The sequence below is a fragment of the Bos indicus x Bos taurus genome, chromosome 1, assembly GCF_003369695.1.
Source record: "Bos indicus x Bos taurus breed Angus x Brahman F1 hybrid chromosome 1, Bos_hybrid_MaternalHap_v2.0, whole genome shotgun sequence".
NCBI lineage: Eukaryota > Metazoa > Chordata > Mammalia > Artiodactyla > Bovidae > Bos > Bos indicus x Bos taurus.
In genome coordinates this window covers 153,719,205-153,743,116 of record NC_040076.1, presented here as the reverse complement: position 1 = coordinate 153,743,116, position 23,912 = coordinate 153,719,205, and the positions used below count along the sequence as shown (strand labels likewise).

Below are 23,912 nucleotides of genomic sequence, written 5' to 3'. Positions count from 1 at the left end.
TTGTTTTCAACTTAGTTTAACCAAATATTTTCCCATTACTATTAATAATTTATCACACACACTTGATGATATTTCTCTGACAATTCAGAAGTCAGCCTTTTTAAAATTATGTTGTACTTTTCAGAATTCATACCTAGTATGATATGATACCCTAAAATTAGATTTTTTATGTATAAGCTGATGGCACAATTGAGTAGATATGCTTGTTTATAGCATTATTCTGCTTGCTTTTAATCTAACCAAGTTTAAAATCTTGGTCCTCCCTTACAAAGCAGATGTTTATGTATTAAAAGCACTATTGAATTCTATTGTAAACCTTCATTTAGCGTGATTTCAACACTGCACAGATACTATAAATGCTCTTAGCTCAACATGACTGCAATAAATGCTAAAAAGGAGTCCAAATTTAATTTATTCTATTTTTGAAATTCAAATCATCATCATACATATTATGGTTTTAACAAGTTAGATACATAGGTAGAATGTTAATTACAAACAGAAAATACTATATGCTCTTTGTATCCTCATTAAAAACAATATAGCTATGAGCATTTTTTTTTTCAAATCAGGCAAATTTGTTTAATTATGAATGTTGTGAACTCATTTTACAAAGTTACTTACCAATTAATGAGAAATAAATGTGTTATGTAAATTTCAAACTGTAATGGTCACAGGTAATTGATGAACTGTTCCTATAAATATATACATTGTACAATCTTATACATATATATAGCAACACACAAAATTTATACACTGTTTATTGTATATAATTTGTATATTTATTTAAAATTTACTCAATAAATATATCGAGTTTATTTTTTGGTTAGTTTACATTAAATATTGAAAACACCTTAAAATCACAATTGTAGTTTTAAAGTTTACTCTGTTGTTAAAATTACTTTTCCAGCAAGTGAAAGGAACTCTTACTTTAAAACACATTTGTTCTGTTGGATCATTTAAAGGTCTTTGTGTGAGAGTACTTTAATGCATTTTCGTGCACCTACGGGTGTGTGTCTGTGAGAGAGAGAGGGAGGGTGGGAGGGAGAGAAGGTTAGATCTGAAAGCAACCCATGTATCCTTGTTACAGTTACAGCTACCTGACAGCTTAGTTCAGGGATCAGAACAGCAAGGGAAAACATCATATTAAACTCTCTTGCACCCTCTGTTGTTATTTTTGAGGAACACTACATTTACCTTCCCATGGTTATAATGGCATTAGATTTATTAAAGTCCCTGATAAAATTAATACTTAATTTACTGTACTTACCTCCAAACTATGTTGACAGTAAAGTAGCATTTGTTTTTAATTCTTAGGTTATTTTTTTCTTGTGATACAATATGTTTTTATTGTATAACAGCTTAAATGAAAACTGAACTTTTCTGTTTTTCTTCTGATTTCTCCTGGTTACAACCAGTTTTAAGCTCATCCAAGTGTTTCAGACAAATGCAAATCTGTACTGGATATAGCACACTGTATATGTAATTTTGCAGAATTATAAATCCTGCCTGTTCTTTTGTAAACCTTTCGATTGTCAGACAGTTTCTTTCCAAAATAAAAATCTAGAGCCGTCCATACTAAGATTAAGAATTTATAACTGTAAGGAACAGATGTTTTCATAAACATTTGCTGTAATTAATTTCAACTGGAGAATTGAAGGAACAAAGCAGTTTTCCCCACTTTAAAACTTTATTACCTTTTCCCCATGCAGCAAACTTGAAGTCTTTTTCTCTAATATTGTTTAGAGAAACGATTGTACTCCTTATTTGGTATGTTTCTGAGAAAGAAAAACTGCTTTTTTTCCTTATTATCATCCTTGGAAGGTTACATTTAATGTGATATATTCATTTCCAAACAGGTATAAAATGAAGGAAACCTTTGTGATGTATTTTGATGACAAAACTTTGGTGTTTACTGAAAATCTCTTAATTATTTGAAGTATTTTATATTTATTGTGATAATATAAGCAGAGGGCAAGAATATACCATTGGTGAGATCTTACGTATTTAAATAATCATAGTCTTTATTTTTGAAGAAGAAAGCTCACATTCTAAATGTATGATATGGTACTTATTCTATACTGCTTGTGGAACGTTTCACAGGAAGTGTCTGCAAGCTGTTAATAACATGTGTTGTAGGAAATTTTCACTTAACAAGACGGAGGGAGACTAATTTTCCTTAAATTTTTTAGTTTATTTATGATAATGCTATTAATTTTTTTGAAAAGCAAATGAAGTATGTTGTGAGTCATCTTATGGAACCTCTGTTTTCAAAGAATTAACAAAATATAATCAACTAGATTGATCTTAAACATTTAAGTGTTTTGGATAATTTTCTTCTATAAAATTTGGCAACATTTCGAATGCTGTAATCATTTTTAAGGTTTTTGTTTAATGAAAAAGAAAAGCCTGTAAGTGTATTTTTAAAAAAACGTAGACTTAAAAGTTCAGTAATTGAGCTCAGACCACTTTCATTCTTTTAAATAATTTAGGTGCAACAGCAAAGATTTTGAAGAGAACCAACATTTTTGACTTATCTGTCAACTATAAAACATGCAAAGAAAAATAGGCAGCTATCATTAAAATTGCATTTTAGCTTTCAAAAACCATTAATGAGCAGCATAATCATAGTAGTAGGGTACCTTCAATGCTATATTCAATTACTTAAAATAATCTCATTTCTAAATGGAAAGCTCTGTAATTACTATTTGACCTAACCAGGACAACTGTGATGACGTTCAGTGATACTTTAGAATGTTCAAGTGGATTAAAAGTATAAATAAAAGTTGGATTAATCATTAAATTATGAAGCTTTAAATATCTTAAATGTGAATCTAACCTGATGTTTGAAATTTACATTATAAAAATTAGGAGTATAAATGTAATCAGATTCTGATCGATTTAATTTTTTTCTAAGAATAAGTGATATATTTAACAGTAGTATCTGTGCTTTCATAAAAATTATACTTTTAAGTATATATTTAAAATTTTAAGCTAAAATTAAATTTCTTTCAATAATATATATTTTATATTGTAGCAGTTTTTAAAACTTATTTAGCAAATTTATTCTATGATCTTTAAAATGATAGGTATAAATTTGTTCTAATCTGATTTTATGAATATGCTTTTATGGACAAGTTTTTCTTCCTAAAAGTTTGATGTTTTACATGAGGCAGAAATAACTTTAGATGTTGATTTTTTAAACAGGTGAGCCTTTGCCCACAGTTAAAACATAAAGTTTGGGGAAGACTGCTAAGGTGTAATAAAAGCTCTTTAGAATGCATTCTCAGTCACCACCCTTCAACTTTCTTGTGTCCGTCTCTGCAAAGCAGATTCCTGGAGAGTGGAGGGGGAGGGGCCACGTGGGCTGTATGCGTGTTCTCTTCAGCTCTTCCACTGGACAGGACACCTTAGCAAAGAGTCATTAGTGTCTGAATTAGTGGTTTACAAGTTTGGGTTTTGTGATTCATAGGAAGATGTCTGTATTATACTTCATTTGTTCCTATTTGTAGTTACTTTGGTAATATTCCTATCTAAGTTACGAGTGGTGGTCTTAGTCTATATTTTAGTGTCAAAATGAACTTTTGGTTTAAAGGGCTCTGATTACAAAAGCTATTTGGGGGAGAGATAAGGGAATATATGTTTTCTGACTCAGTATACTGCGTGGAGCTGTCACACAGCAGCTTTTCAACTGAAATGTTCAGTTTTATAATCTCCATTATTTCAGTGTTTTTCTTTTCTTTCTTTTTTTTCCAGGAGATTCAAATCAAAATGGAAGAACAAGTTCTTTAGACTCTGATGGGACTTTTAATTCCTACAGGTACGTGATGAATACATAGATATAAAATAAGGTACTGTACAAGATACATAACCTTAGAGGCTTCTAATCCTAGAATAGTAAGGAACTATAACCTATGCTTTAAAACGGTGACAAATGTAAAGAATGCTGTGGTATAAGATTGTCCTGCAGACTTATCAAGTAGGTGGAGTCATTGTAAATATCTGTTGTTACCCTAGAGTAGGATGATTAGAATGAATGCCCATGTATACATGTATTAAACTTCATTATAATCCATTTTGCTTTTGTTTTTCCAGTATATCTGTTACAGTACTAAAGGCTTCCTTTGTTTAAGTTTCTTGCTAATACAGAGTGTATAAAACGTAATCTGCAGTTGCATTGAGTGCTATTGTTAATGTCCTGTTTGGCTCCGTTAACAAAATACCTTATAAATATTGGAGTTACCCAGTCCCTTTTTTGAGTGCTGAAGTGTAATAGAAAGCTTGGAATTGACATATTAAATAATAGGTAGAATCTTCTATCCAAACATGTTAATCACACCTAAAAAGTAGACAAATATAGAAGATATTCACTTCTTTATTTATTGACTGCACTGTGTGGCTTGTGGGACCTCAATTCCCCAAGCAGGGGTTGAACCAGGGCCCCAGCAGTTTGAAAGGGCAGAATCCTAACCACTAGACTGTCAGGGAACTCCCTGTAAACGATACTTAAGTAAGTGCTCATTTGGCATGTAACTGAGGAATGCTAAGATGATAATACATGTGAAATCTATGGTAGAAGTATCATTTTAGATATAAATACTGTTTAAAAAAAACCAAGACAAAAGGAAAATCAAGATGTATTTCAAAGAATAGGAAGTCCATATGTATGCATCGATTTTATTGTTGAATTTCACAGCCACTTTTGTAGTTTAGCTAATTACAGTAACTAACGGATGTAAAGTTACGAGAAGCGTGTTAGTATGAAGGCAGTGTCATCCTGTAGTTTATTTTGTTCTTGAGTAGTTGGAAGATTAAGGTATCTTAGTATTATTGAATGATAATTGTACTTGGAAAATGAACTCCTAATGCAACTTTGCACAATAAATACTAATGTTGTTAACTAATATAGTTTAATCAATGCCTGTCAGTGTTGTAATGGTAGGATATTAATTTATTGTTGGAATTAAAAAGGCAAGATAAAAAGCTCAGGTAGTACAGTATATAAAATGAGCTTTTAATAGTTGGCAGGCCAGTGCTGTTATTAAATAGTATTATAGTATTTAAGGTGTGAAATGAATATTTTTCTACTGAGTAGGCAATAGCTCTTACAATATAATGAGCTTACTTGTGAATTTGACACTTGGGTTAAATGGCAGACTTCATAGAAGCACAGCTCTAGGGTCTATTTTCATATCAGGTTAACAGATAAAACCTAGGAATTGTTGCAGAATCACACTACAGTGGCAACAGAATTGTCAGTAAAGTTCAAAAATGAAAATTATTTTTCCATTAATATCAGAGCTCTTTAAAGCAAGGAGAAATAGTTAATTAGAAAAATGTGAATATTTCAACCCTCAAATATCCTTTAGCCTAACACATCTACCTTCGTATTTAGACCATCTCAGAAATACTGATCTTTCTTCACAGATAATTCTGACTGTCAACCTAGTACCAGGATACTCAAGCTATATATGCTTGTGTCTGGGATAACAATTAGCTTTATTTATTTATTTTTAACAATTAGCTTTAATTTGTTATCTGTAGAATGGACGTTATAATGTCCGATCTGCTTCTTTCTCACAACCGTTTTAAAGGTTGAGCTAGAATTACATAAGATAAAGGCTTTGGAAAGTCTTAGTGCCCAGCTATGGATCACTATTACCCATCTGCATGCCTGCCTCAGGTGAACGGGCACCTCGCTGCCCCAGTGCTCACTGAGCCGGCCATGTGTGTGCCCTGTTATGGCACATGATGAGCTTGTGTTAGCTTTGGAATTCAGTCGTGGTCACCTAAGTCTATACGCTCTCTGTTGTTGGTTTACATTATTGTTGTCTTAGCTTGTCAGTAAGAGGGCATAGCCTTTTCCTGTTGTGGTGGTTTTGTTTTCTGTTTGCTAATATCACCGCAAACATAGTATGTCGGTTCACACCCTGACTCCACATGGAAACTCTGGACAAGTGTTAGTCTCAGTCTCCTCTCCTCGAATGTGGGAATAACAAAGTACATTTGTTACAAGGCGCTCATGGGTTATTCTTATGTGCCAAACGCTGAATCAGCATTGACTGCCTTTATCTTCCAGTCCACGCCATCCTCATCATCGTCATCATTGTTAATCTTCTGAAATTGTAGAAGGTTTTTACAGTGTGCCAATATAGAGACACCAAAAGGAAGATTTAAAAGCAGTATGTCCTACAGGAAAATAACTGAAGTTTTCAGCAGAAGAGAGGCTACTGTGTGCTGTGTGCTGTCGCTTTAATCCTGTCCGACTCTTTGCAGCCCCACGGACTGCAGCCTGCCAGGCCCTCTGTCCATGGGATTTCCCAGGCCAAGAGCATTGGAGTGGGTTGCCACGCTCTCCTACAAGGAACCTTCACAGCCCAGGGATCGAACCGTGCCTCTTTCCTGCTCGGTGTTGGGAGATGGGCTCTTTACCTCTAGTGCCACCTGGGAAGCCCAGAAAGAGACTGAGAGCAAGCTAAGCCCAAGGCTCAATAGTCTGTCTCAGATGCGTAGTCCAGGTTGGCTTTGTGTAATAAGCTTGTACACATAGTGGAGATAAAAGGAAGATGTTTTATTACGAATATTGAAGTTCAGGGGTAGGTTTTTGGAATTTTGACAGATGTGAAATTTGCAATCAGTGGGCCCTGACAACAGCCCCATGCGCCTAATGCTCACAGGTTTGTTTTCAGAGGCTCTGAGGTTTCACTTTGGATTTGTGTCTCTAGTGGTTTTGCCTCATTGATTCAGATAGCATACGGCTGCATTTAACTCCTAAGGCACCAGTAGGGTGATTTTATGATGCCCGGGTAATAGACTAAGTCTTTGTTTTGGAAGTTTCTGTTAAAATGTGTTTGTATTCCAACTAGTCTGTAGATGATGTGATAAAATGGAAAGATTAGAAGAATTGAGATGATATTACTGATTCATGCAGTGTATCCTGTGCTTTTTAAAGACCAGCGTTAACGTCTTCTGTCATTAAATAATCTTTCTCTGTTTCTTATTTCACCATTAAAACTGAGAGACCCTTGCTCGGTGTGAAAGCAGAGAAGTGGTTTGCATTCACCTTAGTGGCTGCAGCGTGGGGCCACGTCGCGGGGGCCCTCTCCTGCACCCCCTTCCTCTTCCCAAGGGCAGCTGACCTTCTCCTCTCCAAAGAGGCGAGCCCCTTGCCAGCGCATATGACTACAGACTATTACATTAATCTGTTTAGCTGTAGTACCAGCTGCTTGCATGTTTTTAATTATCTTATTAGATGGTATAACAGTGACCTATGAAATAAATTGAAGGTGAACATTTTTAAGTTTTCCCTTTTTTACCCTATGTTTCTAAATATCTTTATTGATCAAATTATGATATTCTGTAAAAGTTCATTGAAACGGTATATGGTTTTTGAGTCAATGTAATGCTATTTAAAGTATAGTATTATAATTACCAGTATAAAAGTAACATCATTTTGCCTCACTTTTTTATAAGATTTAGGTTGTGTTTATGTGGCCACAAATTCACGTGAAAATTTGTTGCTTTAAGAGTCAGTTTAGAGAAAACTCAGACCAGTTATTGGCATTCTCTGGGAAACTCAAAATATTGCTTAGATTTCAGACAACATCTTGGCATAGTATAAATGGCATAAGATGGAATATAAATTATTGTAGATTATTTTAAAATAAATTTGTCTATTTAACTCTGGTTTTTTTTTAATTCCTTGTATTCAGTGGTAGGTCATCTAGCTGACCCTAATTATTTTTACAATTTAATCTCACATGGTATTATTTCTGAGTGTATTTTCCCAAACTGCAGCATTAGAAAAAATGTTTTATCTTGTGGATTTTGGCAATAGGATACTTTTCAAATAATACTTAAATAGAATGTTGACTCCAAGAGACACAGTTCAAAATAATAACCACCAGTGATTGTTCAGTTATAGGCAATCAATAAAAATTATAATAATTTAGTCAGAAGCTCTGATGTTTAATTAAAAAGCAGGTAGTTGGATGCAAAAAGGGGCTGCAAAATACTTACGTATGTCATTTGGATTAACAGATCCTACAGCTGGCATGATGCGGTGACTTGAGCCTTGAAAAATTTATAGTCTTTGAATACTTTACAGACTACACATTATTTGTTTTTTTAATTTAAGAAACATTCAGACTTTTTGGCTTCCATAGTTTTTTCCCTCTAACGAAAGATTAAGTTTCATATCTCAAAAGGACTTTTGTTAAATAAGGGAAAAGTTTGCTCTTTATATATTTTATTTTCTTTTTAAGGAAGGAAAATGAAAAGCCACTTGGTGCTGACGTACGGGCACATTATTTCTTGATATTGACCAGAGCTTCCAAGGTTGCCTCCCTTTCTCAAATGGTATTTTCTATAGCTCCTAGAGTCCAAAGTTAAAAGTTTAAGTGGGTTAATAGTTTTTTTTTCAAATTGGTTTAAGTTGGTTAAAAGTTTTTTTTTTTTTTTTTTTTTAATATAGTTGATTCAACGTTTTGAATTTAAAAGTTGTCTTTTTCTGAATAAGTAAAGAAAACATTAATTTAAACTTTCTTCAGTCATTGAGGAAATTGTAAAAATTAGACTTCAGGTTTTATTGCAAAGACATTTATGTGTCCTATTTACATGTGATTAATAATTTGAAAGGATGTGGGAGGTATCCTTACGTCATTTACATTTATTTTTGATATAGTACCTCTCCCCCATTTGTATGTAAGAGGGTCATATGTCTGTTGAAATGGAAGTGAAGCAGTGACTCAAAACGTTAGAACTAATAGGACAAAAGTGTACTTTGAATTTAAAATTAGAAGTCTGGGTTATGCTTATACTCTTGGAATGATATAAATTTGTTAATCCGTTATTTTTAGGAATATGGAATTACAGAAGCATATTGTAATATGTTTTTACAGAAACATGATTGTGAAAGTCATACTGTATTAGTTTGGGCTGTTACGACAAAATACCAGAGACTGGGTAGCTTATAGACAATAGAAGTTTATTTCTCACAGTCTAGAGGCTGGAAAGTCCAAGATTAAGATGCTGGTAGGCGTGGTGTTTGATGGAGCCCACTTCAGGTTCATAGATGAAATCTTTTCACTGTGTTCTCTCACGGCTGTAGGGGCAAGAAAGTTCTCTGAGAGCCTCTGTTGTGAAGGGCACTAATCCCATCACTCAGCCCTGAGGACAGTGGCTTCAAGACCCCACCCCCAAACACCATCAGATTGGCGTCAGAATTCAAAGTGTGAACTTGCGGGCTGCATGCCCTCCGTAAAGGTACCTAAGGAGGAGACGGGACGGAACTCCCGGCCCCTTCACTCTCTCATCTTAAGGTCCTAAGGCCTTGCCGTTTCATCCATTTCTCCAGGACGTAGGTTAATAAATAGATAAGAGAACAGGGTCTGGACTGGGGGTTTCTTTCCTGATTCTTAGAACACTTCTTTCCTCACTTTGACGTTATGCTTGTCTTTTGTTGAGAATCTGTGTAATCGTATGACACTGACTCTTTAAGTTCTTAAGAATAAATGCATAATTTAGGGAAACAAGTTGGAAAAAGCACACAGGTAGAAATAAGACAGACTATAAAGTTTGCCTCTCGGCTCCAGCACCTCTACTGAGTGGTCTTAAGCAAGGCCGTCAAGCTGCCTGCTTCCTGGTCACTTCATCTGTGAAGCTGAGTGTTAGCACCTCCTCTGTCATAGAGCCTGTGCGGCTGGACCCAGCGCCTGACGCGTAGTGAGTGACCGTGCCAGTTTCTTTCTTTTGTCTCTCTTTTCCAAAATTCCTTAAAGTTTTAATCAAGTTTTTCACCTAACAAAGTTGGCCTTCATTTCAGAAAAGTATTTTTAAAATTCTATATAGTTCTATATAGTAAAAATATATATATAAAATATATCTAAAATTCTATATAGTTCTATAAAGTGAAGGTCACTCGGTCATGTCCGATTTTTTGCGACCCCATGGACTATACAGTCCGTGGAATTCTCCAGGCCAGAGTACAGGAGTGGGGAGCCTTTTCCTTCTCCAGGGGATCTTCCCAACCCAGGGATCGAACCCAGGTATCGAACCCAGGTCTCCTGCATTGCAGGCGGATTCTTCACCACCTGAGCCACAAGGAAAGCCCCATATAGTTCTATAGTGGCAATAAATGAGTATTTAAGGATAATATCTATAGTTATGTGTAAAAGGTCGGATCTATAGATAGCTACAGTTATCTATAGATTATAGAGGAAGAATATTTAGAAAACCGATACTTCTATTTAGCCTAACATTATCAAATGTTCTTAATTCTTCTTCTCATATGTGTTCAAGTAGCACAGTTAAATGATAATTTCAGAGAGTACAAAATTAATCATTTTATTTTTTGAAAACCAAAATCAGAATATTACCTTTAATTCTTATCTCCATAATAGAACCACATTTGCGAGAAGAAGAAAAAAAATCACATTTTAATGATGAAGTATATCCTCTTCAAGCAGCTTTATTATTTTTTATGGCCATGGAACTGGTCAGTAGCGCTGTTTCTCTCTCACATATTATCTGTCTGAACTAATCACTGATCACTTGAGGCTCTGAAAATAGGTAACCTTTCACTTAAATTACTAACTGGTTTATTTGCATTTGTAGCCTCAGATTAACATAACCCAAACTGACTTGATCATACATGTTAACAGTTTGAGTTCCTCTCCTTCAGAAGCCCCTTCAAGCCCTTTTTATTGTCTGTATTGGGGAATTCTTTTTTTTTTTCATATTTATTTACAAAGTTAGCTGCAGGCTCCAATCATCCAAGGCTGTGTAAATGTTTATCTTTGAAAAGACAGGCATACATTTGAAATATGGGAGTAAGCTGCTCTGAGTCAGCCTCACTGTGAGCCCTGTCCCCTGGAAGCACTTAAGTTTCCTCCTGGGTTCCTGGTGGAAATGCCCCGTCAGCCCCACTGCCACCATCTGTAATGTGTATTATTAGCACTCTGCGCTTTTTGGGGACAGGGAGATTCAGTTAAATATTTGATCAATAATGTTGAACTGTGTTATTGAACTCTTAACTTGAGAATATAATGCATAGAATTAGGGTTTAAAAGTGAAAAGTTATACATATTTTTAAACACTCTACAAATAGCTTGCTTATATCCTTATTGATACATTATATGATTAGTTCATTATACTGCTTAATTTCTGATGTTTGATTTGATGGACCATGTCTAAGTCTCAAAGATAATTTAAGGATGAAATTTACATAGAATATTTCAATAAAAATTAATATTTAACATTTCTCTCTTTTCTGTATCAGATTACCTTGCCTTTTGAGGGAAATTGGCAGTGATTAATAATCCTATTTTTTATTATTACTCCAGAGTGTTCACAAGTGCTTTCCTGACATTTGTGTGTGTGTGTGTGTGTGTGTGTGTGTGTGTGTATGAAGGTTTGCTGTTACAGTGTGAGAGCTAAATATCTTCAGTCATTCTGCAGTTCCGTTATTCTCCACCCATTATAGGCCAGCCAGTGAGCTAGACCCAGAGAGGGACACAGAGCCTGCCGTCTTGCCCTCAGCTAGCATAGATGAAGGCTGCTGCAACAAGGGCAGGCGTTTCACCAAGAACTAGGGGAATGCCAGGTGGCTAGTTGCCAGTGAGGGTCGGTGGTGGTTAGGAGGAAGGTGTGTTTGCTAGACATAGTAGAGGAACAGGAGTTTTCCATGTGGTGAACAATATGAACCAAGAGTCTTTATTTTCTGTTCTAGCAATGCATTCTTAGGGGTTTGGGCTACTCAGAATGGGTAGATTCGATTGGCCTTATATTTGTCAGTGACAGTCTCCTGCGTGTGCATTTACATAGAACTGTTTCAATGCAGTGACATTTTTGCTTTGCAGGAACTGCTATCTTGACAACACTGAAGTTTTAGGTTTCAGTGTATCCTAGATGTTTGATATATCTAAATCAGTGATCAAAAGTTTTACCTGGGAGTTGAAAATGTGACTCTTGCACAAATTGTATGAAACAGTTGATAGTGATATAATTGAGAATGAATATCATGTGCCTAGAAATAAAGGAGAAGTCAGTAAACCTGCTGTGGAACAGAAACTGGCCATTTGAAATGTAAAAGATGTCCTAGTTCCATCCAAACACACAGGCCTCGTTCTCATTCCGGGGTCGTAGAGGCCCTCTTCTGAGATAGATGTAGAAGTAGTTTAGTCTGCTTGACATATTCTCAAGGGGTTTCAGAGACTGTGTTTCCACTTCCTTGTTTAATGTTAGAAAAGTAATTCAGGTGACGTGCCCAAGTCTCTGAACCCATAGAAACGCGACAGGGTAGTTAGCTCTTGCTCCAGCTCCCAGCCTGCTTCCAGGTCTGAGGCTCCCTTGGGTGGCAGAGGCCCACTGTCACGGAGCCAGACCCAGTGCTCCGGCGGTTTGGATTTTGTTCTCCTACAGGAATCAGTTTATAGTCTCCAAAGTAACTCCTTCACTTTTCATGCTCTCCCGCCCTCACCTCACCTCAGGGCCACCCCAGAGCCTGCGTCTCTCCTTTGTATTCTGTTTGTAAATTGAGCAGGGGCCACTTTTCTTTTTACTGAGAGATTTGGGAGAGGGTGGATGGAGCTGGATAAGTAAAGCCAGAGGGGGTCTGTGTGGCATTTTGAGCTCTGCTCCCAATCCGTGTTTCACCCTGAGCTGCTGGTGGAGCCTTCTACCTAGGGAAGCAGCCCATTTACCTGCCTCTGTATTGCTGCTGCTGCTGCTAAGTCGCTTCAGTCATGTCCGACTCTTCGCAACTCCATGGACTGCAGCCCACCAGGATCCTCTGTCCATGCGATTTTCCAGGCAAGAGTACTGGAGTGGGGTGCCATCGCCTTCTCCGCCTGTATCGCTAGGTACCATTCTTAATTGTAATATTTTTAAAAGTTCTGTAGAAAACAAATGAAAATTTTCTTCTGGTGCTGAGTTTCAGTCTTACAGTAACATTTCACAGCAACTTTATGAAAATATTCCATTTGTTCATTATGTGGTCATATAATTAATTTTTTTGTGGCATTCATTTGGAAATGCCTGAGTTAGTGAGTGTACAGATTAACAGAATAGCAACTAGCAAAGTAACAAAAGGTCTTTTGTGAAGTCAAAACTAAATTTGGGTTCTTTTGAAGTATATGAACTTTCAAATAACATAAAATTTCAGCAGTGGCGAATACTTCTGCACATCAACACAGGACTTTTTCTGAAGCATAATCGAATTTGAGCAAGAAGGTCATGAGAAAACTACTCATCTTCCACTGATGGGGAGCAGCTGTTTTCAAAAATCGGTGATAGAAGTACTGCTCCCACTGGTGTTGCATGGGAAGCGGCGTGCAGACTGGAACCGGGTCTCCACAGCCTGATTCCTTCACTTCAGTGTCTTCCCAATGTCCAGTGATAAGAGCAGCGATCATCCCTCTTCTTTGGAAGTGCAGCAACATGTCATTTATTTAGATATCAGATTTCTAGTAGCTTCACCCAAGGAGGATGTAATCAGAAACTTAGGAACGGGGAGAAAATGATGAAATAGAAATGAGTTTGTTCATTTAGGTAGAGTTAGTCACAGGGAAGTCCTTCTTTAATATGCTTCCATTTACCTAATTTCTCATTTTTTTTAATAAAAAAAGGCTAGTACAGTTTATGTTGTTGAAATAGGCTAGAGTGTATGACAGTTCAAAGTCTAGTTTGTTGTCTTTGTTTTAAAAAAGACAAACTGAGCAAGTGACAGAGGGGTGCAAATTTAGGATTTCTAAAAGCTAACATATCATTTTACAAATCAGTAGCTGATCCCCTGACAATCGTGGCTATGAGAGAAATGCCACTAAAAATGGAATGGGAAACTCCAAAAGCCAAGAAGTGTTGAGTTAGTTAATGTAGAAGCAAATGGCCATCCATTATCCAAATGTATATAGCATCTGGACAAAAATTTCTATAAGTTTTTGAAATGTTTTGATACTCTCAACATTTTTGAGTTGAGAAAAAAAATAACTTATATGGCATATCTTGGCCTTTCATCATGCTGGGTAAATTAGGTACGCAATCATGAGTTTTGTTTCTTTTTTTTTTTTAATCTATAAGTAAGTGATGTTTTCTAGTTTTTTTCACCCTTGATAGGGTTATTTCCTTTTCCAGGGGTCCATGTAAAATTGTTTCCCTAGGTATGTTAGTCTAACAAGTTAGAAAGCACACAGTGACCTTAAACTAAAGTTTATTTGATCACATGGCCCGCTGATTTTCATTTTAAATGGTCATTTCCTGGATCTTGGAGCCAGTCTCTTGCTGAGTATGGTTAGATTATGCTCATAGTTCAAATCTTGGGTCTAATTCATTCCAGTATGACTAATTGTTAGTAACTTGTAGATGGACTGTAGGTGTCATCATACACTTTACTGTCATTCTACGTCTTCCGTGTGTCGGGGGCACATCCCGCGTCTGTGTGAGGGGAGGGGGAGGACGCAGGAGCGGAGGGTGGGGCAGAGCGGAAGCTCAGGCAGCGAGGGGCAGTGGGCGAGAGACACGAGGGAGCAAAGCAGACTTCACACGCGTAACTGGTTTTACTGGAGTGCCTTCTCCTCTGTGTTACGTCTTACAGAATCATCTTGGTTTTTGAAACCATCTGTCTTGTCTGACTGTTAGGGCACTTCTGGCTTCTCTCCCCGGCGGCACTGTCTGAGTGTGCGTCATGTGCGTATTTATCTTTACATCCCTTGAGCCTTTGTAGTTGTTACTTTACAAAACGAAACGTGTGTGTGGTTATCGTCCTGAAGGACTTCGTGTTTCACTGTCCGATACAGGAACCACTAGTTGTGTGGGGCTGCTTGAATTTAGGTTTAAATTAACTAAAATAAGGTATATCATTGCTCAGTTGCACTAGCTGTATTTCACCTGCTTAGTAGAGTATTATATCTGACAGTCCAAAACTGTCGCTAACTCAGTTCTTCATTATCTACCACGTGGATATTAGTTGGAGGCTCAAACTTTCTTGAGTCACAGTTAAATCCATAACCGAATCAAAGCTTGATTGTAAGTTTATTTTAACGAACTGCCTCACCCCAAACTGCCTGCTGCCTTTGTTTCAATGGAGTCGCATCGCATGAGAACATTTTCCGCCTAGAAATATGAGGAAATCCATTTTAGGCTTGTGAGTAATTGTGAGTTGTTTTTATGTGTATTTATATATGTATAAGTAATATGCCCTGATGTTTCATTATGAAGGGGAAAAAAAGCTTTAAATAAAAGTAAGTTTTTAAAAATTCCTGATATAGGAAGCAAAAAAGCCAGTACAATTTCTAATTGCCTTTTAGAGTCTCTGAGTTCCCTCATTACCTGTGATTTAAGCTAAAAATGAGGTAATTACAGATCACATCAGTGTTTATCTGGTTGATCCCGACACCTGCAGTCCTCACGTAGCTTACCCAGATCTGGGGCCACACTTAGAGTCTGATGCTGGCATTCCTAATTTATGCTTCTTCCATTTCCTTTGATTTTTAAGTTACATGTTCCTTGTTCTATTTCAATACTATTTTAAAAACTATACCTTTAAAATGTTATAAAGACACATACTTTTTAATGTGGGTGTTGGAATCATGGTACAGTCCTTTAATTAAGAGAAATCTTTCCCTAACATATTTCTATGCAGATTAAAAATTTGTGTCCTTTTTCCCTTTGCATTTGATAAAGCAAATATGGTCATAATTAATATGGCAGTCTTTCCACATTTTGGCATGCACTTTCAGTTCAGTTCAGTTCAGTCGCTCAGTCATGTCCGACTCTTTGCGACCCCATGAATCGCAGCACGCCAGGCCCCACTGTCCATCACCAACTCCCGGAGTTCACTCAGACTCACGTCCATCGAGTCAGTGATGCCATCCAGCCATCTCATCCTCTGTCGTCCCCTTCTTCTGCCCCCAATCCCTCCCAGCTTCAGAGCCTTTTCCAATGAGTCAACTCTTCGCATGAGGTGGCCAAAGTACTGGAGTTTCAGCTTTAGCATCATTCCTTCCAAAGAAATCCCAGGGCTGATCTTCAGAATGGACTGGTTGGATCTCATTGCAGTCCAAGGGACCCTCAAGAGTCTTCTCCAACACCACAGTTCAAAAGCATCAATTCTTCGGCGCTCAGCCTTCTTCACAATCCAACTCTCACATCCATACATGACCACAGGAAAAACCATAGCCTTGACTAGGCGAACCTTTGTTGGCAAAGTAATGTCTCTGCTTTTGAATATGCTATCTAGGTTGGTCATAACTTTCCTTCCAAGGAGTAAGCATCTTTTAATTTCATGGCTGTGGTCACCATCTGCAGTGATTTTGGAGCCCCAAAAAATAAAGTCTGACACTGTTTCCCCATCTATTTCCCATGAAGTGATGGGACTGGATGCCATGATCTTCATTTTCTGAATGTTGAGCTTTAAGCCAACTTTTTCACTCTCCACTTTCACTTTCATCAAGAAGCTTTTTAGTTCCTCTTCACTTTCTGCCATAAGGGTAGTGTCATCTGCATCTCTGAGTTATTTAAACCATTTCACATCAGGTGCAGTTTTCTTCCTGTGGTTCCACACCTTTAGATATTCTTCCCATCTAATTCTGATCTTATCCAGTTTAAAGATCACCTTTCCTTGGCCTGGCCTTTAGTCCTGCTCTTACTCTGGTCAGACCTCAGAGACGAGATGGCCTTGGCTGACTGCCCACCGCTGAGAGCTCCTGTGCCACCCTCCCCTGATCCCAACTGCCCCTTCTCTGCAGCGATGTCTCAGCCTTTCCTGTGGTGGCAGCCCTTCTCTGTTCCACTCAGCAGCTTCATTATCTGCAAGAGCCCAAGTTGTGCCTCTTAACCAAGTGACTGGAGGCCCTCAGTACTAGGCTGTGGGCAGCCTGTGACCTCTCCTCAGTTACTGTAGGTGCTGGGGTTTCTTGTGTTAGCTCCATAGAGACATTATTCCTTGTCTAATGAAGGCCAAAAAATGGGGTAAAACCATTATGTAAAGTATACAGTAGAGTTTTTTTTCTGTGTATCCTCATTTGGAAAAGCAATTCAGAAATTTTTTCATTTCAAAATTGTCATGTCATTTATGCAAGCTTCAGGTTACAAAAATATTTAAACAGTTAAATGTAGAAGGTGCTAACCAGTTTCATACTCAATTTATGTGCGTATCTTGGGAAGTATATGAGATTTATTTTCTTGGGCTCCAAAATCACTGCAGACGTTGACTGCAGCAATGAAATTAAAAGACGCTTGCTCCTTCGAAGGAAAGCTATAACAAACCTAGACAGCATATTAAAAAGCAGAGACGTTACTTTGCTGACACAGGTCCGTCTAGTCAAAGCTGCGGTTTCTCCAGTAATCACATATGGATGTGAGAGCTGGACCATAAGGAAGGCTGAGCACTGGCGAATTGATGCTTTAGAACTGTGGTGCTGGAGAAGACTCTTGAGAGTGAGCCACTGAACGTGGTTTCAGGGACCCGGTGCCTGCACTGCAGAGGCAAGGCCGCTAGGTGGCGCCAGGGCATGTTTATGCGAGGTTTCGAGGGCCTGGTCTCTATAATCTGTTCCATCTGAGCCAATGGGCACCTGAACATCCCCTGTGTTCTTAACCACTCAGCATCTGTTGACTTACCTTCTCAGTCCAACTCGTGAAAACATATCTCTATACTTTTGGACTTCATGTTCAAGACCTAAAACTGTAAGGAAGGAAATACAAGACACATTCCTGTCCTGCCCTCTTGGGGGCCGTTTTTGTCTTCTGATGTGTGGAGAGCCATGCTTCCCTTGCTGTTGTCAGCCCCGTCATTCAGGACGGTCTGTCCCGTATTCTCACTCTTTCTCTCTCATGACAATTTACTTTTTCTGAGACTCAGTTTTGTCATTCATAAAGAGGGGTTAAAAATACTCAGGAGGATCGTTGGAAAGGTTAAAAGTGATTTACCCAAAATATAACACATCATAACATGAATGGATTTTTTTTTTTGCATTTTGAGAGCATCATTGCTTGATTTTTGCTACGACAGACTGTACAGGTTTATGTAAGACAAAGTTAACAACTATCTCTTCTTTACTCTCGTTAATTAAACGGAAACGTTCCACCGCCAGCTCCTCAGTACTTCATATTCTTTTCCCAGGTTCAGGATTGTTGGCCACCGTTTGTATTTGTGATTGGAGAGAGCTTTTCTTTTGGTCCAGATCCCCTCAACGGGCTCAGCTTTCCCACATTTTGTCCTTTATACACTATTCAACCTCTGGCAGCTCAGTTTTTGGGTGGCATTTCAGTGCCTGTGGGGATGCTACTTACCGTGTTTTACACTGAGTTTTTTCGATATAAAATTATTTCTCCCTCCTCTGAACTACCAGAGTGCTTTGCCTTAATCACATGATTATTGGTTTTCACATCCATTTGCTCCCTTAACTGAATGCTTTAAAAAAAAAAAACCTCTAAGTGCTGAGTACACAGTAGGCACTGGTTTGTTTTGTTTACTGTGTGTCACAGTTTATTAACGAAACACCGTCCCAGAGAAGAGAAAGACAATTAATAGATTATTTTGTGGTCTTTATGTGCCTCTGTTGTCAGAGCTCTCCATCAGTTTGAGATTTGTGTCTTAATTAGAACTACAAGTACCTCTGAATAAATTTAAATAATTGTGAATTTCAGAGAGAATGTTTCCATTTCACATGCCTCAGTCTCCTTTTTTCTTTACCAGCACTGTAATCAAGGCACAGGTCTTATTGAGCTAACAAATAATTATCCTTCATTACATAAGTGCTGTGTAGCCTGACCTTAGAAGGCTACCGAACCTGACGAGATGGCAGTGGGTCTAGCCAGCTGTGTCTGCTTTCACGGTGTGCTGGTGCCTGTGCGCAGGGGCTGCTTTGGGAGAGTCTGGGGGAGCCATTGCCTCACAGGTTCCCTCTCTGATCTGAAAAGCACTGTTGCTGTCAGGCCATGGAGCTGCATGGTCTCAGACAAATTTTTCCGTTTGAAATCTGTGTTTTCTCTTCATAGACTACAAGCTATTTAAACAGAAGCACATTTTCTGAGATGTACGCCTATATTGTTCTTTGTTCATTTTTTTTCTCATTTTTGACTAAAACTAAAAGCAAAATTTGAACACTGAGATGTGGGTGATATATGTGAAACTAATGGGAAATGGAGAGTATATTTAAAATATCATAGATAATACAAATGAACTAAAGTAATTTTCAAAAAACCCCAAGAACTGATTTCCGTGAACTTGAAGTGGCTAAGAATTAACTTTGGCCACCTCATGCGAAGAGTTGACTCATTGGAAAAGACTCTGATGCTGGGAGGGACTGGGGGCAGGAGGAGAAGGGGATGACAGAGGATGAGATGGCTGGATGGCATCACTGACTTGATGGACATGGGTTTGGGTGAACTCTGGGAGGTGGTGATGGACAGGGAGGCCTGGCGTGCTGCAGTTCATGCGGTTGCAAAGGGTCGGACGTGACTGAGTGACTGAACTGAACTGAACTGAAGCATGAAAACAATGTAAAGAGAATCAAGAGGAAATAAATGTTAGGTTTAAATTATATATGAAAAGTTTCAGTGGTTTGAAAATCAAAATAATTACATTAAAAATACACATACATGCAGACAGCAATGTCTTTAATGTATGAAAACTTCTCTCTTGGACCAATAAGCCCAAGTAAAAGCAGTGTTATTATTGGCAACAATATTAGATTTTTAGATGTTATGATATGCTGGGTGCCCTTTTAAGGATTTTTCATGTATTTTAATTCTCATAGTAATTGTTTGAGGTAGATGCTATTATTATTACTCCATTTTATAGATGAGGCAGCAGAGTCACAGGTTAAGTGAATTTCAGCGTGCTTACACACCTAGTAAGTTATGTAGTTTCTGAATGGATGACTTTCTTTCTGTTGCAGAAGCGTGGCTCTGCTGCCTGTCCTCTTGGCCAGTAGCCTATACTGCTTAAATGGGCAAAGGGCAAGAAAGGACATTTTAAAAAAGAATAAATAAAATGGCCCCAAATCATGAAAAATTTTCTGTTTCGCTAATGATACAGAAGGAAGTAAAACTCTAAATGAAATTTATTTTCTTCTTTGACTAGGATGATGGAAATAAGACATTTCCATGGAATGGTGGTAGGAATTTATTTCTCCCAGTGCAGGGCTGTGGGGAAGGGCTGAGGTTCTCTGCTGAGGGCATGAGGGACTGCCATTGCCTCGGCCACTCTCCTGGAAGGCTGGGTGTGGAAGACGCAGCTTGCTCCGCAGTCAGGGGTCAGCGCACTAGGCGTGCTGCTGGTTGGGATGCAGAATCTGAGGTCTCCTCGTGTATGGCTTTTCTTTCCGAACACGAGTCGGGCCTGGCCAGGGACAACCACGCGCGTGACACGGAGGACGATCGAGAGGTTTTGCGGCTTCCTCTTGAGTTCGTCTTTCTGAAGAGTGCCAGGCTTGCAGCTTTGATAATAAATTTTACATTATCAGTTTATTGTGGCACTATGGAATCTGAGGGAAATTTCATAAAGCTCCACTAAGTAGCCTCAACTGTTGACAAATGATTCTTGATGTTTAGTTTGGTACAAGATGCAGAGAATGTAGGTCTGCTTCCTTTATTCAAACTCAGTAACTGGTTTGGGACAATTAATTTCCAATTGTTTCCCAGTAGAGCAGATTTGCTTGTATATTAATGAGGCACAGGTGTTGAGCCCCTGGTGTCTGCGTGCCTGGGAGGCGTACTTCAGTTGTTTGTCTCCTCAGCCATAGGTACGGCAAGGTACTCAAGCTTGCCTTTCACAGTTTTCACAGTGAGGCTTTTCAGTTTTTTTGGTTTTTTTTCACATTTGCCTGCACCTGTTAAAATTTTAAAACTGTTCGTGTAGAAAGAAGTTGCAAAGATTTCAATAGTAAATAGTACTAAAAATTAAAGGAAATAGTCTTCTATTCTGTTTAACTGCCCAGCCTTACGTGAAAGAGAAGTGAGTTGATTTCATGAGATCTTTCAGGTGAGAAGCCAATATGATCAATCAGTGATCCAAATTTTGGTTGTGTATTTTTGAAGCAGGTATATCTTTGTTAGTGTCTAAAGCAGTCATATATTTGTATTAATATTCATTTTTTTTCTTGTTGATTCACTGAACTGCACTACCAGCATTTAAAAGGCAGTGGAATAGCCTCCATAGACATTATGAATTTCAGTAGCTGGCATAATTATAGCGATCTACATATTCATTAAATCTACAGGAGAACTCTGTCCAAAAAGACAGCCATGCATTCAGAAACAGACAACTAGATATATATATTTTAAAAGTTGCATCTCTGAGACTTATTTAAAATTAAATTCCTGTAGCACTCCTCTCCAAGCAGAAGGATTTTAACAAAAGGATCCCCACGCTTTGGTTTCTTGCATCTAGGAAAGAATGGGAAGAACTATTTGTAAACAACAATTACTTGGCAACAATAAGGCAGAAGGGGATTAATGGGCAGCTGAGAAGCAGCAGGTTCCGCAGCATTTGCTGGAAGGTAAGAAGAAAATATTTATTTACAGTTTGCGGCTGCAGTCTATCAACACATTACCTGATGCCCTGGAAGATCACCGTGCGGGGGATCACTGAATTTTCCAAGAGGCTTCACTCGCGAAGCTTTGGCATCTAGGTTTATCTTTCATAGGACATTTGCTTATAAGGTTGGAGCAAGCGCCTTAGTCCTGGATAGCTGGCGATGGTACAGGAGTCATTTGAAATACCGGTCTTTTCATCCCATTTGATGGTGCGGAACTCAAGCAAAGCCTTCTGGGTCCCCTGAGGCATTTGCAGAAATCCTTGGCGCTGGGCAGGGCGTGGTGGGCGACTGTTCTCAGGTTCCTGTTATATCGGGTGCTGTCATGCAGTCAGCCACCTTTGTTTCTTCACGAATAGCAGACAGGAAAGGTACTTTCATACTTTCTGTACTGGAGACACAGTGAAGGGCAGCGAGGAGGAGAAGTGGAGAGGAATTAGGTCAGTTTCCTTCAAGGGAAGGCCATTGGTGAGCCCCTGGGTAATGATGACCTTCAGTGTCTCTCAGGGCTTAGAAATCTGTCCCCTTTTGTTCTTTCAGAATGAATCAGTTTAGATTGAGACTCACTTTTTAAACGACTTCTCTTGAAAGTTGTTTAGGGTTCATCTGCATAAATTGAGCAGGCGAGCCGGCAAGTGAAGACAGCAAGGAACACATAATGTATTAGACAGTTTGAAATTTAATAATTTAGGTTTAATAATTAAAGTGCATTTTTCTTCTGTTCAGTGCTGGCAGTGAAGGCGGGGTCGTGCTGCTTGGATGTTTACACAGGAGGCTTTGCCACCCCCACCCCCTGGCTCCATGTTGTTTAACTTTTTGAGTCTCCTTCCTTTGCTAAAAATAAACTCAAATCCAGATTTATTTTAATGTTTTATTAAACTAAATTAAATCAAATTTGTCTTTTTGAGAATGCTTGTTAATTTTGTAAACTGCTTGCTAGTTGTAAATTGCATTTTCTGCTGTAAAAGGAATGACTTCACTGCTCAGGCTTGTCCTCAAATTGTTCCTCTCTGTCCATTACCTGCTTGTTTGAAGACAGATCTTGGAAACCTTGATGCTACAAATTGGACCTTGTGCTTGTTAATGCGTTCTATCACCCCCCTAAATATAAGAAAGTAGAACAGAGTGAACTTGAACCTTCATGAATTTTCCTTGTTCACTTTTACTGTAACTCTGGAGAGGAGATGGATTCCATCTTGTGGTGTATCTTTTAGAATCTTGCTCCCTGGCCTTTGTGCACTTTTGCGATTGTCCAGGTTGATATATGTCTTACACACCCCACATACAAGTGCGAGCTGGAAGGGTGATGAGTGTGCAGCACCACGAATGCATCGTCTTCAGTTTTCAAGTGATGCCCTTTGGCGTAGTTTCATGTTTTCTTAGGATTTTCATAAAAGTTTTCCTGTTTTTTTTTTTTTTGACAGCTTTTTCTTTGTGTTCTTCCTCAAGATAAAAGTCAGTGGATAAGTAAAATTAAAGAACTAAGAGCATGGTATAGCAGCGTTAAAGAAATAGTAAGTTGTGCTTTAAGTAACGTAACTGTTTTCTTAATTAGGCTTTGAAGGCCAGCGGCCTCTGACCTTTGCGTGTGTGTTTTCTTTCTTTCCAGCACATCACAAACCCTAGGAAGGCTGTTGGCCAGCAAGACCTGATGATCAATAACCCCCTTTCCCAGGACGAAGGGGTAAAGTTGGTGTTTATTCGCGCCTCGGCCGCTCTTGCCCACCAGAGCTGCTTGTGTCTCATTATCAGTCAGCATGGAGGCAGTGTCACTCTACACCGGTAGCATGACGCTTTCACCCCATGTCAGTCCACCTAAAGCCGGGTGGGAGCTACTCCCTGCTGTGTGCATGCAGCGCTGGGGGCAGCCGTGGGCTGCTTCCGGACACGGGCACGGTGGAGGGGAGGCCCTGGGGCTGTGAGCGCTCAGGGTCAGCGAGACGAGAACCGAGAGGAGGGCACGGCGGGGCCGGAGAGGCCGCCGTGCACAGAGCCTCCCTCTCTCAGGAGTGAGAAGGCCGCACCCGCGAGGACAGCTCTCCGGAAGGAGATAGCTGAGCGGTGACCCTCGAACAGGGTTTAAGATCATGAAAAAGATGAGGCCCTCCTCCCTCAGGTCCCGGTGAGGACGAGCCGTGTTAGCCCTCAGCGGCACTGGGTCGCTTCTCCAGTTCCTGTTTCTGTGCTGAAGGACGTTTTTTTGTTTCACATTTTCTGTATAAAATTAACATTTCTTTTTCCTCGTATGTGTAATTATTATAGTCTGTGAATATTAAGCAATTTTTAAAACTTGAAGCTCATATTTTAAGAAATAGATAAAAATCTATGCGATTATGAAACCAAAGCTCTGTAGAAAACCTGACATAGCTTTCTGTGTTG

General features: G+C 38.7%; 1 protein-coding gene across 6 annotated transcripts in view; it reads left to right on the top strand.

Annotated features, from left to right (window-relative positions):
• The window catches only part of TBC1D5 (TBC1 domain family member 5), a 591,406-nt gene that overhangs the window by 293,046 nt on the left and 274,448 nt on the right, over nt 1–23,912 (top strand). For 5 of the 6 annotated variants that reach the window (XM_027549609.1, XM_027549590.1, XM_027549600.1 and 2 more), the window contains 4 exons: nt 3,754–3,817; nt 21,389–21,497; nt 22,958–23,047; nt 23,143–23,217. In XM_027549609.1, coding sequence (XP_027405410.1) covers nt 3,754–3,817; nt 21,389–21,497; nt 22,958–23,047; nt 23,143–23,217 — 338 coding nt within the window. Of the gene's footprint in view, nt 1–3,748; nt 3,818–21,388; nt 21,498–22,957; nt 23,048–23,142; nt 23,218–23,912 lie in introns of those variants that run through there. The other variant, XM_027549636.1, reaches the window with a different exon arrangement.